We start from the raw sequence: 17,852 nt of genomic DNA, 5'->3' as shown, positions 1-17,852 counted from the left end.
AGCCACTACTTGTGCCTTATTTGGGGCCATCTGGCAGGAACTACAAAGTGACCTGTGGTTGGTAGCTGTTTTGCTGAGCTTGGAGGCACTTGGGAGAAGCTGCTCTGTGAACCAAGGCTGGCTGCCACTAGTGTTGAGCTTGGGACTCTTTGGTGGGTACCACAATGTGAGCTGAGGGCAGCTGCCACTTGTGCCGGGTTTGTGGCTTCTTAGTTGAAACTATATTCCAAGTCAAGACTTGCCACTGCTTATGCCAGTCTTGGGGTCATCTAATGGGGTTTACAAGGCAGTTTGAGACTGACTGGAGCTTATGCTGGGCTTAGGATAGCTTAGCAAGAGGTACAGGCCACACCATAGCAAGCCACTACTTGTTTGGGGTTCGTGGACCTTTGAGAAATTTTAGGGAAGTCCACAGCATAAGCTGTTTGTGTGGAAAAGTCATTGGAATAGGTTGGGCCAAGTGCACATGCTGGATGGGGTGAATGGTGTTAGGTGTTAATGGAGAGATCAGATTTGGTACCCACCTGCTCAGGGATGGCTGAGTGCGGGAGGGTTCAACAAAGGAACAATGGCACCTGCCAGCACTTCCGTTACCAGAGAGCTGTCCTGACGCCTGTCACTCCAGCCCTCACTCTGAAGCTAGTCAATTTACTTTCTCCCCTTATGCGCCATAGCGCTCTTTGAGCTGCCTCTCCTGCACTGGAGTTTATGAGCAAGCAGCTCTGTAATTGGGCCCTTTAAGACTTGCATTGCCTAGGCCTCCAACAGTCCTCCACCTCACTCAGAAATAATCCTTGCTGATTTTCAGAGATGGATGTTTGGGGGACTCTTCTTCCTGGCATTGAACCCCTGGGTTGAAGAGCCCAGTGTAGGGCTGGAACCCCTCACTCCTCAGCGGGGGCACCTCCATAGCCGAGCTATCCATCACAATTAATAATCACCACACTGTGGGTGTGGGAATTGTCCATTCCTCATTTCTTCCCCTCCTACTAGTCTCAATGTGGCTTCTTCTTTATATATCCTTAGTTATAGGACTTCAGTTCCATTTGTTTTCAGGTGGTTCTTAATGATGGTTTTCTATAATTTAGCTGTAATTGTGACATAGTTAGCCAGAAGTCCAGAAATAAACTTTGATATACGTGACAACTTGGATCAATTTCAAAGGCATTATGCTGAGTGAAAGAAGGCCAGTCCCAAAAATTATATACTGTATGGTTCTATTTATATGATATTTTCAAAAGGAGAAAACCAGAATTTCAGAGAACAAATCAATGAGTGTCAGGTGTTAGGATTAAGAGGAGGATATAACTACGAAAGAAAAACATGAGGAAATTTGGGGGATGTTAGAAAGGTGTCCTGATTGTGGTGAAAGTTACATAAATTTGAACATGTGTTAAAATTCATAGAGCTGTACATCTTCAAAAAAAGTTAATTCTGAGTTATGTTTTAAAGAAAACCTTACAACAGTAAACCTAACACTAAATGGTAAAAACTAGTTGGCCACAGATATTCTAAGAGCATTCCAAACAGAGTGAACAACTAAAACAAGTCTCTGAGGATGTTATATTCAAGAAATAGTGAGGTCAACATAGCTAAAGTAGAATGAGTAGAAGAGAGAAGGTCAGAAATATAATTGTGGACCAGATCAGATAAGGTGTTTATGCTAATATAAGGACTTTGGCTTTTAGTGAAATGGGGAGCCTTTGCAGGGTTTGGGGAAGCAAAGTAATATTAACTAACTTAGTGTCTTAAAAAGATTATTGATTTCTGTGTTGAAAATAATTGGTGGCAGCAAGGAGAGGCAGAAGAGAGAAGACATCTTAGGAAGCTATTTCAATAACACAGGTGAGAATGATAGTGGCTCAGTCCAGAATGGCTGTGACAGTTGTGGTGAGAAACAGCTGAGTCTACAAATATTTTGAAGGTATACCGAAGAAAACTTTCTGATGGACTGGACCAAGAGAAAGCAAGCCACCAAAGATGACTCCAAGTTTTCTTGCATCAATTGAAAAGAGGACAGACAGCTTTGGTGGAACAGTTGTGAGGAAACAATAGTAGTTCAATTTTGAATATGCAGAAGTTTGAGATTTTAATATACTGCCAAGTAGAAATTTCACATGTGGCTGAAAAGACCAAGGTACATTCAGTGGCAATGGGCATACAGACACTGTGTGGTCCTTTGGGTAGAGTGGAATCATTGACAGTGAGGATCTGTACTATGGGAAGCTCACTCAGACTGGAACATGTGATCACTTGTGAGTTACATGTTTCGTTACAATATTTTTGTCCTAGTGTTGATTCAGGGGTGAAGTTCATTTGACTTACTCCTCAAGACTTTCTCTGTTTCAGGATATAAGATTTTAAATGGTGAAGAACGAGTTTCTGAGGATGAATTCTCAAATGAGTGTCTCTTCTTGAAATATTCATTTGAGATTTTTTTTTTCTTTTTGCCTATTTTTGCTGTAACTGGTAGAATTAAGCTGACTTGTTTAGCTGATACAATGGCAAGTTACCGTAATGCCGTATCCTGACTGAGAACAGAGGTAGATGGCTGCATATTTTATTAAAAGTCAAATATTTTATATTAAAACATATGTCTTGAGGTTTTTTCCATCCCCCTATCATACTGAGGCAATTATTTTTTTTCAAGGAGGAGGTACTGATATGAAACCATCACCTTCTATATCAATTTGGTATTCTTCAAGGTTCTTGAAATTCATTAATATCTCAAGCAAGAGATATTGCTGATTGTTGTTATCTTAGTACTATTATATAGTATCAGAAATAACAAAATATAAAAAACTTAATAGAATTTCATTTAATAAGTATATTTGAAGTTCATCTCTTCCAAAAAACAGCATTTTAATTACATTCAAGTTGTATTCATTTTAAATATCAACAAACTCATCATTTACATACAGTGCTAGATATTAGAAAACATGGCAATTAAAACAAGTTTTATTTTTAAAAGTCCTTAACTTCCAAATTTAGAACACCATGAACTGCTAAATGTATACCTAAACAAAATGTATACATTATCAGAAAAACACAAGTTGTTCTAATAGGAAAAGAACTGTAATATACATACAGTGGAACATAATTCACATAGGTTCAATTTATTGGTATATCTCTAAGTACAAAATAAACAAATTTTTAAAAACCCAATAACTACAAATTCAGCCAAAAATCACAGTGACATTCTAAACTAATGCAGCAACATATAATGCCGGAGAAAGCAGAAGGGTTCTCAAGATTTTATGCTGATCTGTGATTTTTTTCACTTCTTTGTTCTCAAATCCAGAAGCAGTCTTGGATTTTTCTTTTTGTCTTTAAATTAAATTTATGTTGGTTTTTGTTATATAGCAATGACCCGAATGTATCATGAGAAGTGCTATCAAACCTGTTCTATTTAGAGTTCAGTAACCAAGACACTTCTTTCTTTTTCGCCTGTACCTCTATTTCCCTTCAAAAAGCCTCTTAGGAAACTTTATAGATAACGGAGCTCAAACCAAATAATTTTGGAATGACAAAGAAATGGAGAATTGGTGCTAACGCAGGTTTACAAAAATCTACCCCACCATTTATTAAGCTATAAAGGCAAGAGAGAGAGAGAAAAAAAGAGAGAGAGATCATATCCAAAAACCTAAGCAAGATAAAAGATACTGGTGGACTTTTGCTTGGAAGCATACAGCAACCAAGTGAGCAATGCTGAGCATTTTCTATAACTTGTATAACTTGTTTCAATTTTAACTTGCCTAAATTAAGTTTCCCTAGACAAAACAAAAAGGTCATAATTACTGTGCTCATATAAGAGATGTGTGCAGGTTGTAACATGGGAGGAAGAAAGAGGTATGGTATACATCAGGTTAAAAGAGGCAGAACCAGGAGGAAAACAAAGCACTGAATCCCATCTGATCACAGACAGGGAGGAACTCTGCCTTTCTTCAGATTTTACTGCATTTCATAATGGCAGAAAAAGAAGATCCTTCCTGTTCTCCCCTTAACGTATCTCAGGTTAAAAATGGTAGAATAAATAGTCCTTAATCAGCTCACACTTTTTTAAAAGGAACATTTTTTAATTTGTTTGTTTGTTTTTGTTCGCTTGTTTGTTTTTTAATGATAAATCTTAAGAGCTGACTCTTCCAAAATGGTGCTCAGGCATACTGATATATTCAGGCCTTTCTTTAAAGTAAACTCATTTTGCATTAAAAAATCATCAATAAGAATTATAATTCAGTGTTTTAAACAAATGAAATGTTCAGCTTCAAATTAAGTATACTTAAAATAACTATGGTTGTGTCAAATAATGAAACCACTACTATTTTATTCACTTACAAACATACAATTAACAAATATTACATAATCATTCCCTAGGATCATTATAAAATTAAAATAATCCTTTTCTCTTTTATATGAAGATGGTGGATCTAAAGCAACATTTCAAACCAGAAAAGCCCATTCATAACACACAACCCCATCTAAGTTTTTGAAAGTCAGTGCATTCAGTGGTTATAAATAGTCATGACATTCTTCCATAACTAAGAGTTTTAGAAAGGTTTTTAAAAAAATAAAAAGAAAAGATAAATAACCTGAAAGATATCCTTAATGATCACAAATACTGCCAGTATTCAAAGTCAAAGTATGGTATAACCTGAGTGTCAGTCAATCAGTTGTGGTTTTTTCTCCCAATGGAAGGCGTTCCCATAACTGGAGCAACTGTTCCCCAACCTGAGGTTCTAGTTCCTAGATAAATCAAAAGTCAGAATAAACATAGAGAACTGGATGAAATTTTTTTAATCACCAATATTTATACTGATAAATATGTAAGAGAGTCACTTTTAATTTCATTTTTCTACCAAAACATGTTAAAATTATAAGGTATGCACTGCTCCAATTTTTTGCATTAAGATTTATGAACTTGACTTCCAAACTTCAAGACTGCAGTTAAACTGCAAATATCTGTGACAACGAGGTAAGAGATTTCTGTGGAGTTCTTCTGGAATTTTTTGTATCTGGAAATAACGAATTTTATTTCTAATGGAGATTTAGCAAAAGCACTCAGCTTGAACATCAAAAGGTTTACTGTTAAATCTAGCATATTAGATATTTTTTGTTTTGTTTTTCCAAGAAACTATCTTAGGTGACTATGTAACATTCTTACTTAGGTATTAGATTTATTGCAAAATTATTATAAAATGAAAATGAAAATATTCTTATACAATTGAAAATAATGTCATTTATATTCCTCTTAAGACATGATGTACATGTAAAAAGAATCCAAACATTCTTCATATGGTGATCTGAAGTGAGTCACACTGGTTCAAATAAATTATTAACTGTGTGACTTTAGGCAAGACTAATTTCTCTGAGTCTACTTTATCCTACATAAAATTGAGCTAATAACTCATTGTATTCATTAAGTTAAATTAACTCGTATAAAGCAGCTAGCAAAATAGTCCATATATATGTTAATTTTCATCACCCTAACTAGTTTAAAATGCATGTTGGCAGTATCATGAAGGCAAAGTAAGACGTAATAGAAATAAAACAAGCCACAAAAGTATAAAAAGGTTATTATTTATATTACATAATTAGTTAAAGTCATAAAGGACTCAGATACTGTTATCCTTAGAGTTTAATAAAATTACCTCAGAGTGACACTTGGTTTTGATCATACTTTAGTTTAGTTATTAATAAGGCAATAGGAGCCTACATGAAGTAACTTAAGAAAGATTTTATGTATGCAATGACAGAGAGAAGCCAAATTTACAAAATAAGCTCTGTCAGAGACATTTGCAAGTAAGCTTTTACTAGCTCTTTTACAAACCTGAACCACTATCTCCCATGTGCATGTGGAAAATATGATATGTATTCTTACATTTGCTCTTCAAACAAATCAATGAATAACAGCAAAACAAAACAAAAAAGAATAAGAAGAAAAATATTAAATGCCATTGTATACCTGCCCATCTCTGCTTATCTGGACTTTCTTGTTATCATTCCAAGGATTGAGTAAATGGTGTGCAAACTGAAAGGGAAGACTTTCTTTTCGTATCCACTCCACCTTAAATACTCCTCCTAGTCCAGCTGAGCCCCAGTCCTGGCTCTTCTCCCTTCCTATCTCAGAAGACATCCTAGAAAATCCCTGTGGGTAAAATGAGGGGGTAAGGGTGAAGGCAATGGTATTAAAATGTCTGAATTCAATTTATCTAAGAAGTAGTTATTTTAAGGTAAAAATGTAATATAAGAATAACACGTAACTAACAAAAACAAAAAATAAGCTACTTAAGTGTTTTTTATAAAAAGATATATTAGCAAATTTTAGAGCAAAGATTAATTCCAGCCTTCTAACATAATTTCAAATCTGAACATATTTTCTAAATGTATCAATAGTTCTAAATCCACATTTATTCCATGATAAATGGATACAGTCTAACCTCTAATTTTTTACTTCCAAAAATTATAACATCAAATAATAAATTCATTATTTTGTAAATTCAGATATACATCAAGTCAAGATCAGTTAAGAAAAACACTCAGTTTCTTGATTGTCAGTACTAACTTCGTTGGCCTATTTAAGTAAACATTTTACCAAAAAGTCAAGCTTCTCATTTAAATCTACCTGAGAAATGGTAAATATAAAGTTGTCTTCTTATAAGGAGAAACTGTTTATCTCGAAAACTTCTAGTAAGATAAGGCAAAAACAAAGGGATTCTTATTTATCATTCCCTTGAAGAGGTGCAATATAACCCTATTCTTAGACAAGCAAAATGAATTCTTGCATTCCAATGCAATAAAAAGCCAGGGTTTGTGGTGGTGGTGGTGGTGGTGGTAGTGGTGGAGGTGGTGGTGGTGGTGTTTTATCTCTATTGTCTAACCTGCAGCCAGAACCACCCCATTTTACTGTTTCAGGATGGCTCACCTGGAAATGTCCAGATCCTTGAACAGAAAATACCAAGTAAACCATGCTGCTTTCCCAAAAGGCTCGATTTAGCTTCCGCTCATTACTAGGGGTTGTAGACCAGATACCCTTCTGCTGAGAAATTTCAAGGTTTCTCAAATTGCTACTCTTCATTATGAAGTATCGAATAGGCATGTTTGGTCTTGGTGAAGGAGATTTTGAACCCTATAAAAGAATGCATAAGTTCTTGAAAGGTAATTTGACCTTTCTAAATCAACAGGCTCCATTAAATAACATCTTCATAAACATAAACAAAAATATTTTACCAAATATTCAACAAATGCAAATAGCTCTATCATTCTTGAAAACCTACACAGGCTCAATCAAAATGATGTTAAAAAAGCCAAACTAGTACTCAATTTCAGAACATTCAAAATGCCTTATCAAGAAAGGATCTTGGATTACCAACTTTGGATTCATACTCCAAGCATACTTTGAGAAAAAATTTTAATAAATTTTGAAGTCTAAAAACAAAACAAAAATTGCTCCAGCTTATTGCCTGGATACAGTTTCCAGGCAACGATGAAAGAAAAGGAAACTCATAGAAACCAGTGGTCTCGCTGAACTACAGAGATAAACCAAAGTAGGTAGAATTTGCATGGCAGTGCACAATTAGAAGGGAGCTGCATGGAAAGAGAACTCCTGGGCACTGCAGAGGAGTCCCCACAAGTTTTTGGCTAAGTACTGACCTGCACATGAGTGAGAATAAATGACCTGAGGAAAAGACCCAAAGGAAAGCAGTCAATTCCCATAACTCACACATGGTTAGGAATATTTCATGTTATTCCCAGCCAGAATGGAAAGAATTTGTAATTCATGGACATTAGCCCACAGAAAAATCATACCTTAGTATTGGTACCAAATTGGTACCAGATAAAAAATGCTCTGGATCCACCCTAACACTGCTTAAAAGTATATCCTGAAAGGATTAAACTGATTGTAAGTAACTTAACTGTGTATCAGAAGGATGTCTAAAACTAAAGGAATACAACAAAAATCTAGTAGCCAAACAAAATTATAAGAAATGAAAACAGGAGAATATAAACCACAGCAAAGAAAAAAAAAAAAAATAGGAAACAGAGTCAAAAATAATGCAATTAGGAGACAAGAATGTTAAAGGAACTATTATACATGTGTTCACTGTGTTCAAGAAGGTAAAGAACACATGAACATGATGAGAGGAGAAATGGAAGGTATTTTTTAAAGACCCCAAAGGCACTCTAAAGATGAAAATGTAACTTCACATATCAGTGACTTGTGGAATAATATCAATGAATCCAGAGTCCCAGAAAGGAAGGGGGAGATGTTAGATATAAAAAGTATGTGAAGAAATAATGCTCTTAAATTTTCCAAAATTGATAGAAACTATAAAAACACATATTGAAGAAGAAATATAAAGAGAACCAGACCAAGTCATATCAAAATCAAACTGCTGAAAACAAGTGATAAAAGAAAAATTTTAAAAATAGCTAGAGAAAAAAGACACATTAAATACAGAAAAATAAAGATAAGAAAGATAGTAAAATTCCCATCAGAAACGATGTAAACCAGAAGATAATGGAATGACATCTTTATAGCAATGAGGAAAAAAAAAAACAAAAAAACACTGTCAATCTAGAATTATACATACAATATCTTACAAAAGTGAAAAAGATCTTCCAGACAAAAGCTTAAAGAAATCATTTCCAGCAGATCTGTCCTAGAAGAAATGTCATAAAAAGGTTTGCAGGAAGAAATATATGATCCAAGACAGAAATTCATATCAAAACAAAAGAATAAAGAGCACAGGAAATAGTGAATGTTAAGAAAATATAAAAGTTTTTCCTGACTTTTGATAAAAGATAATTGGCTATATAAGTAAAAAATAATACAGTATGGCATTTATAACATACAAGGAAATAAAATGTATGAAACCAATAACACAAAGGATTAAAGGTTGAAATAAAAGTACTCTGCTGAAAAATTCTCAAACTACACCAAAGCGTCATAATACTGATTCAAGATACAACAGGGAAAGCTAAAAATGGCAGTGCTAGTAAATTCCATGAAACATTTAAGTTAGAAATAATACCAATTCTGTACATCTCTTTCAAAAAATTTAAGTGGAAGGCACACTTCCCAACTAAACTTATCAAGCCACCATTACCCCTAATACCAAAACCATAGAAAAACAACACAAGAGAATTACAGAATATCTCTCGGACAAAGATCTCTCATTTAACAAAAACTTTGAATGAACAAAATTTAATCTAGTAATATTTTTAAAGGGTAATAAATCATGGCCAAATGAGTTATAAGCATTAGACAATCAATCAGTGAAATCCACTATAAAAATTGACCTAAAAAATTATGTTATCATTTCAATAGATGTAAAAAGAGCTCCAAACGCAATTCAATGCTTATTCATAATAAACTTTCTCAGCAAACTAAATCCAAAAGGCAAAGTCCCATAGTTACATCATGCTAAATGGTGACATAATTAAAGCTTTCTTTTCCTCCAAGGTCAAGGTAAATATGTCTGCTCTCAACACTTTTAAACATTTTATTGGAGGTTCCAGCCAGAAAGATAAGGCAAGAAAATAAACGGCATCCATATTAGGAAAAAAGTAAAACTATCTTTATTAACAGATGGCATGATTATCCTTGCAGAAAATCCTGAGACATCTACATTAAAGGCTAATAGATTTAATAAGTGAAGTAAGATCATGGTATATAAGGTAAATATGCAAAAATCAAATGTATTTCTATATGCTAACAATGAACAACTGGAAATTAAAATTTTTAAAAAGCATCAAAAACATAAAATATTAGGGGTAAATTTAACAAAAAATGTATAATACCTGAACTCTAAATACAAAACAATGTTGAAATAAATTAAAGAATTTCTAAATAAATACAGATACACACCATTCTTATTGTTGTCAATTTTCTTCAAATTGATCTACAGATTCAATGCAATTCCACTCAAAATACCAAAAAAAAAAAATTTCTACAGAAATGGAAAAGCTATTTCTAAAGTTAAAAAAACACAAAAGACCTAGAATAGGCAAAACAATTTTTAAAAAGAACATATTTGGAGAAAAAATATTATTTAACATGTGCAAATTGATCAATGTGATATACCACATAAACAAAATAAAGGACAAAAATCACATGATCGTATCAACAGATGCAGAAAAAGCATTTGACAAGATACAGCATCCATTTATGATTAAGACACTTAATAAAATGGGTATAGGAGGAAAGTACCTCAATATAATAAAGGCCATATACGACAAATCCTCAGCTAACATCACACTTAATGGTAAAAAACTAAAAGCCTTCCCTCAAAGGTCAGGAACAAGAGAAGTCTGTTCACTGTCACCACTACTATTCAATATAGTTTTAGAAGTCCTAGCTAGAGCAATCACACAAGAGAAAGAAATAATAAGCATCCAAATAAGAAATAAAGAAATCAAATTTTCACTTTTTGTAGATGACATCATTCTCTATATAGAAAACCCCAAATCCACTAAAAAAACTATTAGAAACAATAAACAAATACGGTAAAGTTTCAGGATACAAAATCAATATATACAAAAATCCATAGTGTTTCTATACTCTAACATTAAATTTTCAGAAAAAGAAAAAAATAATTCCTTTTGCAATTGCAACAAAAAGAATAAAATATCTAGGAATAAACCTAATGAAACATTTAAAGGACCTATACACTTAAAACTATAAGACATTATTAAAAGAAATTGAAGAAGACACAAAGACACAAAGACATGGAAAGATATTCCATGCTCATGGATTGGAAGAATGAACATAGTTAAAATGACCTTATTACCTAAAACATTAAGCAGATTCAATGAAATTCCCATCAAAACTCCAACAGCATTTTTTAAAGAAATAGAACAAAAATCATCAGATATGTATGGAAGCACAAAAAACCCCAAAAAGACAAAGCAATCCTGAGAAAAAAGAACAAGGCCAGAGGTATCAATCTGCTTGACTTCAAATTATACTACAAAATGACAATAACCCAAATGGCATGGTATTGGCAGAGAAACAGACACAGGCCAAAGGAACAGAACCGAGAATCCAGAAATAAACCCCTGTATATATGGGCAAATAATCTTTGACAAAGGAGCCAAAAACATACAATAGAGAAAGGAAAGCCTCTTCAAAAAATGGTGCTGGGAAAATTGGAAAGCCACAGGCAAAAGAATGAAACTAGACTGCTACAATGGGACTATATCAGACTAAAAAACTTCTTCACAGGAAAAGAAACCATTGACAAAGCAAAGAGGCAACCATCCAAATGAAAGAATATATTTGTAAAATTACCATAAGGACCTAATATCCAAAATATAGAAAGAACTTATACTACTCAACAATAAAAAACAATCCAATTAAAAAAAAAAAAAAAAAGGCAGAAGGCCTGAACAGACACTCCTCCCGAGAAGATATACAAATGGACAACAGACGTATGAAAAGATGCTCAACTTCACTAGTTATAAGGGAAATGCGAACCAAAACCACAATGATACCACCTTACACCTGTTAGAGTGGCTATCATCAACAGGACAAGTAATAACAAGTGTTGGAGAGGTTGTGGGGAAAAAGGAACCCTCATACACTGCTACTGGGACTGCAAATTGGTACAGTCACTATGGAAAACAGCATGGCGTTTCCTCGAAAAACTAAGAATAGAATTACCATGTGACCCAGCAATCTATCCTCTAGGTATTTACCCAAAAAACTTGAAAACATTTATCCACAAAGATATATGTACCCCAATGTTCATAGCAGCATTATTCAAGATGGCCACGACATGGAAACAACTGAAGTGTCCTTCGACAGATGATGGGATAAAGATGTGGTACATATATACAATAAAATACTACTCAGCCATAAGAAAAGATGAAATACTGCCATTTGTGACAACATGGATGGATCTTGAGATTATCATGCTAAGCAAAATAAGCCAGACAGAAAAAGTTGAGAACCATATGATTTTACTCATATGTGGGATATAAAACTGAAAGCAACAAACAAAGTCTCATGTACACGGACAGTGGACTAGTGGTTAGCAGAAGGAGGAGTACACAGAGGAGGTAGAGAGAGGTAACGGGGGTCAAATGTTTGGTGATGCAAGGAAATTTTACTTTGAGTGATGAACACACGATGTAATATACATATGACATATTATTAAATTATACGCTTGAAACCTATAAAATTTTATATCACCCCAATAATTTTAATTTAAAAAAAATTGAAAACATATGTCCACAAAAAAGCCTGTGCATGAATGTCCATAGCAGCATTATTCATAATAATAAAAAAATAGAACCAACCCAGATGTCCACCAATGAATGGATAAAGAAAATTTGGTATGTTCATGTGTTAGAAACTAAATTATGTCTTCTTCAAAATTCATATGTTGAGTCCCTAATCCCAAATATGAATGTGTTTGGGGATAGGGCCTTTAGGGTGGTAATTAAGGTTAAATGACATCATAAGGGTGGGACCCTAATCCTACAGGGTTGGTATCCTTATAAGAAGAGGAAGAGACATCAGAGCTCTCTCTTTCAGTGCATGTGCAGAAAAGAGGTCATATAAGGACAACAGCAAAAAGGCAGCTGCCTACAAGCCAGGAAGAGAAGTCTCACCACAAACCAACCCTTATAGCATCTTGATCTTGGACCTCTACCTACATAACTGTGAGAAAATGAATTTCTGTTAAGCTATCTGGTCTGTGGTATTTTGTATGGCAGCCTGAGTAACTAACAGACCATGCAAAAGAATACTATTATTCATCTATAAAAAGGAATTAAGTGATGATGCATGCTACAACATGAATGAACCTTGAAAATATTATGTTAAGTGAAAGGAGCGAGACAGTAAGGGCTATGTATTGTATGACCATATGAGTCCATTAAGATAAAATGTCCAGAACAAGAAGGTCCATAGAGACAGAAAGCAGTTTAGTGGTTGCCAGGAGATGGAGGAAGAGGGTAAATGAGAAATATGGGATTGCTTTTTGGAGTGATGGAAATTTTCCGAATTAAATAGTGGTGATTGTTGCACAATATTGTAAATGTAATTTTGGAAAACCACTTAATTATACTGTAAAATGGTTTAAAAGGTGAACTTTATGTTATGTGAATTGTATTTCATTAAAAACAATTTTTTAATTCTTCCCAAAAAAAGGAAAAAAAAGAAAACACACTAACTGATTTTAAGTCTTACTATAAAGTTACTTTTAGGCTACTATAATCAAGTCACTGTAGCATTGGCAAAAAGAGAAGTATACAGATCAATGAGAAAGATTAGAGTCCTAAAAAAGAACACATATTTAGGGTCCACTGATTTTTGACAAAGGTGCCAAGGTAATTTAATGGAAAAAGAATAATCTTTTCAACAAATGGTGGTGGAACAATTACATACAGGTAAACACTAAAAAATGATCCTTGACCTATAAATAAAAATTAACTCGAAATAGATTATATATCTAAATGTAAGAGCTCCAACTATAAAATTTCTAAAAGAAAACACAGGAGAAAATCTATGTAATCTGGGCTAGACAAAGATTTCTTAGGACAAAAAAAAATATGAACCATAATAGAAAAAAAAAAAAAAAACAGATTAAACCAAAATAGAAAAAAATAGAATAAATGTCTTTGTCAAAATTAAAAATATTTATTCATCAAAAGACACCTAGGAAAATAAAAATAAGCAAAGACTATTAGAAAAAATTTGCAAAACACATATAATTAATACTTATATCCAGAATGTATTAAAAACTCTTACTACTAAGTAAAGAAAATAACCAATAAACAACCTAAAAAAGTTGAACAAAAATTTGAACATATATTTCACCAAAGAAGATGCAGGAATGGTAAATAAGAACATGAAATGATGCTCATCATTAGTCACTGGGGTAATGCAAATTAAAACTACAAGGGGATATCACTCTATACTCACTACAAGGGATAAAATTAAAAATACTAATAATATCAAGTATTGTCAAGAATATGGAGTAAATGGAACTCTCATAGATTAAACCAATACCCTCAAAAATGAATTTTAAAAGTAAAATAAATTATTCACAATAAACTACATACATGATTTTATTTACAGAAAATTCCAGAAAAGGCAAAACTCTAGGGGCAGAGTGCAGTTCAATGGTTGCCAGGAGCCAGGGTGGAAGGGACTTTTGGTACATGACTGTGGTATGGTTACCTGATAGTATCCATTTGTCAAAACGCACTAAATCGTGCAGTTTAAATCGGTGAATTCTTTTGTGTATAAATTATACCTTATAAAGGTATTTTTTTTTAAAAAAACTAAAACTTAAAAAAGCAAATCTACAAAAACATTTTTTTCCTCTTATTTAACAAATGTTTCAGCAGACATTTTCACCACAACACAACATACAGTTAAATAACCCTAATCAAATACTTACTCAGGTACCAACAATGCAGGGAAGTAAAAGTAAACATATTCTAAACATTTGAAATCATTCATATTACAAGTTTTTTTGAAAGTTACATAGTTCTCAGTTCCTTATCAACACTTCCTATCTTCCTAACCCCATCCTGTCTCGTTTTATAACCACTGAACTGAAGAAATCAATTAATAATTGAAAGAAACCATTATTTTCGATTCTAAAATTATAAACCAAAATTAAAATAAGCTTCTTATTACTTGTTTTAAAATAAAGTTCTAAAGATAATTAGTTTTAAAGCACCTCAAGATGGTAATAACTGGAACAACTTGGCAGGCAGAAAAACTAACGAATTTACTCAGGTGTCTCAAGTTTGCAAGCTTTAAATATGTATCTAGAACAGAGGCCATAACTAGTAACTGAAAAGATTTGGTTTACAATTTTGTTTAGATAAAAATATGCTACAAATCTGTTCCTTGCTACGTCAGCTTTAAATACTCTACCTTTCCTGAGGACGGAGGAGAAGGACTAGCACACGGACTTGGGTAACTACTGCTATCTGTAGATTTCACAGAAGATTGATCTGATCGGTCATCAGTGCTTCGTTTGGGATGTAAAATTCCTCTATCTTTGTACTTCTGAGGTGGATGTAGTGCTGGAGATGGAGATTTCATCAACACTCTTAAGTGAGAAAGAAGAATCAAAGATCAGTTATATATAAGTTCATAGTACAAAGCAGGTGCCATTTCAAATCAAAGTTTCAATGACTTTATGATTGATAGAATATTATTTAAAAAGGGAATTTCATTCTTCCATTTGTTTAGAAATTAAGAAACAGCTGGATTACTAGGACAAAAAAATAGGTAAAAATACATTTAAAACAATCTACAGTCTTTAACTTAATATCAACAATTACTCAAGTATTATTTCCCTTACACAATTCCTAACCTCTTTTATGATGGCATAGGAGAGGTCTTTAACAATTATATTTTATATCGATATTTAATGTCTTTTAATATTATAATTTATTTAAATACACTTATGCTAATTGCCCTTACTAGAATATAACCCACTCCATTTCCCTTCTAGCTTCAAGAATATCTTACGGCCAAGTAAAATATATTTTAAAAGCATACTAAAAATTACAGTATGCTAAAGTAAATATAATGCTGCACTAGATTCAGGAGAAAGATTTCTAGGACAGTATTAAATTTACACCTAACTATGTATGTGATCCTGGGCAAGTCTCTTAACTTACCTGAGCTTAAAAAGTATATGTCTTTGTTAAACAACCAGACATTTAAAAAACTCTTATTTTCTAAAGTTGTACAATATAAGTTCACAGCACAACCTATAAAATATTCTTGCCAAAACATTGCATCTAAACAAACACTGAGCACTACTAGTTTACATGAAATACTTAAGGTATAGCAATATATCATGCAAGGAAGAAACAAAAGAGACAAATCCAGTATGTGATTCAGTAAGCACTCAATATTGTCGACAGATTCTGTGACTTTAAGTGAAGCAATGTATAATGAAACCAATTTTACAATAGGCTAATTGATATAAACAAGAGTTAAGTCCCTATGGCATCTCATCAACATTATAACAAAACCACTTTGAACAAAATGGCATTATTCGAAGACTTGCTGTACGTCTCACAGTACCACTAACCTAGTTTCTTCAAAAAAGTCAACAGAAGAACCTCACAAGAGATTCAAGGAACATGATACTCTAATCCAATGCATGAACCTTCCCTGTATGCTAATTCAAATAAATCTATTGTTTGAGAAGTGGGGAAATAATCATTTTATTGGAACTGATCATTGAACTTTGATTATGTGGGGAAAATGCCTCTATTTTTAAGAGATGCATATTTAAATATGGAAGGGTAAAATAACATGACGTGTGAGATTTATCTTGAAATATATAAATTAAAAAGGAAGAAAGCACAAGAGAAAAATATTTGGGTAGATACAGCAAGTAGGTGAAAATCTTGGTAACTATTGAATATGGAATATGGAGTTCATTATGGTATATCATTTACTTTGCTGTGTTTAACAACTTATAATAAATAAATTTAAAAGAAAAAGGCTAAATGTTCAATAATTCATAAGCTTCCATAGAGTCTTGTAATTACAATTACTCTGCCTTCACAACAAGTTGAAATAGCTTATACCTACAATTCACTTCATTTTCAATACATATCTTAGATCAAGGATTAGTTCTTTCATAAATAAAATAAAACAGCTAAAACCTAAAGATACTATAAAAAAGTATATAATGAATGCATACCTGAATCATTAACAACAATTTGATAAGAACTGTAAAAAATAACTTTTTAGGGTTTTTTCTCTCTCATGAATTGAAGTTCAATGAATTATCTAGTTTCAAACTCTAAAATTCCATCATTCTTAACCCTGTTTCCTAATCCAAAAATTAGGTGACAGAACTTAATGAGGGTAAAACCATACTAAAATAAAAATGTTTTCAGTAGAACTACATGTCTACTTTTGTAGTTTTCAAATTATCTTTTACTCTGAGTTCTATTCTACCTTTTTTCTCTCTCCTATTTGGCCTCCCATAAAATTTTCATTCATGTAGAAACAAAGTATTTCCATACACCCTTCCACCTAAATTTTCATTTAAGACGAACAAAGAGTTCTGATAGAAAACTCATCTACATATCTCATTTTTCTTATAGAAAAGATGTTTGTCGTCTGCCATCAAATTATTATTTAGAAAATGACAAGAAAAACTATTGGTTTGATTTTAAGATGAGACATGGGCAATTTCTATTATTTTAATAGTTTTTTAAACTATTTTTAAATAGTTTCAATAAATGCTTTATTAAAAGAAATTAGCTACTCTATATCTTGCCATCCTAGAGTGAAAACTCTAACTACAAACACCCTTTCTCCAATAAGTAATCCCACAAAGATTATAACTTTCCTATTCAAAAATAAATATGCCTAAGAGTTTTCATTCTATTCCTTACCAAGATATGTCAACTCCAGGCATTACATATTAATACTACCAAAAGTCTGAAAGTAGATGAAATTCTCTTTCCTGCTGTTCAACAGGTAAGATAATGAAGAATACCAGACTGCAACTTGTAAGAAAATAAAAATGGTTGATTCTAGTATCACAGGTAAAAAAAATGAATTTATAAGACAATCAGTTTCTAAAGTATAACTAATATTACACTTTATAATTCTGATTTTCTTTCTTTATTAAATGAGTATGTATTTTATAAAGGAAAAAGGAGGCTTTTTTTGAAAAATGTGTGTGTGAATAGACACACACACATATATACACACGTGTTTATACACACACATATATACATACGGTCTTTTTGAATCTAACAGGTTTTCTATGTAACACTAACATATAACGATTTCTATGGAAATGTATTCACACATTCTAAACATTCATTGATCAAGTAAGCTTTGAGAA

The 17,852-nt window shown here is 32.7% G+C and overlaps 1 protein-coding gene across 3 annotated transcripts in view; it reads right to left on the bottom strand.

Moving 5' to 3' along the window:
* Positions 1-2,845: 2,845 nt before the first annotated feature.
* The window catches only part of YTHDC2 (YTH domain containing 2), a 59,783-nt gene continuing 44,776 nt past the window's right edge, over positions 2,846-17,852 (bottom strand). For 2 of the 3 annotated variants that reach the window (XM_006913287.3, XM_015590486.2), the window contains 4 exons: positions 14,897-15,074; positions 6,923-7,126; positions 5,963-6,145; positions 2,846-4,743 (listed from right to left, as the gene is read on the bottom strand). In XM_006913287.3, the coding sequence (XP_006913349.1) occupies positions 4,663-4,743; positions 5,963-6,145; positions 6,923-7,126; positions 14,897-15,074 (646 nt within the window). In that variant the 3' untranslated portion in view covers positions 2,846-4,662. The remainder of the gene's footprint in view (positions 4,744-5,962; positions 6,146-6,922; positions 7,127-14,896; positions 15,075-17,852) is intronic. The other variant, XM_025047798.1, reaches the window with a different exon arrangement.

The sequence above is a fragment of the Pteropus alecto genome, unplaced genomic scaffold (assembly GCF_000325575.1).
Source record: "Pteropus alecto unplaced genomic scaffold, ASM32557v1 scaffold20, whole genome shotgun sequence".
NCBI lineage: Eukaryota > Metazoa > Chordata > Mammalia > Chiroptera > Pteropodidae > Pteropus > Pteropus alecto.
The sequence above is the reverse complement of the archived record's forward strand: the minus strand, read 5'-3'. Positions and strand labels throughout refer to the sequence as shown.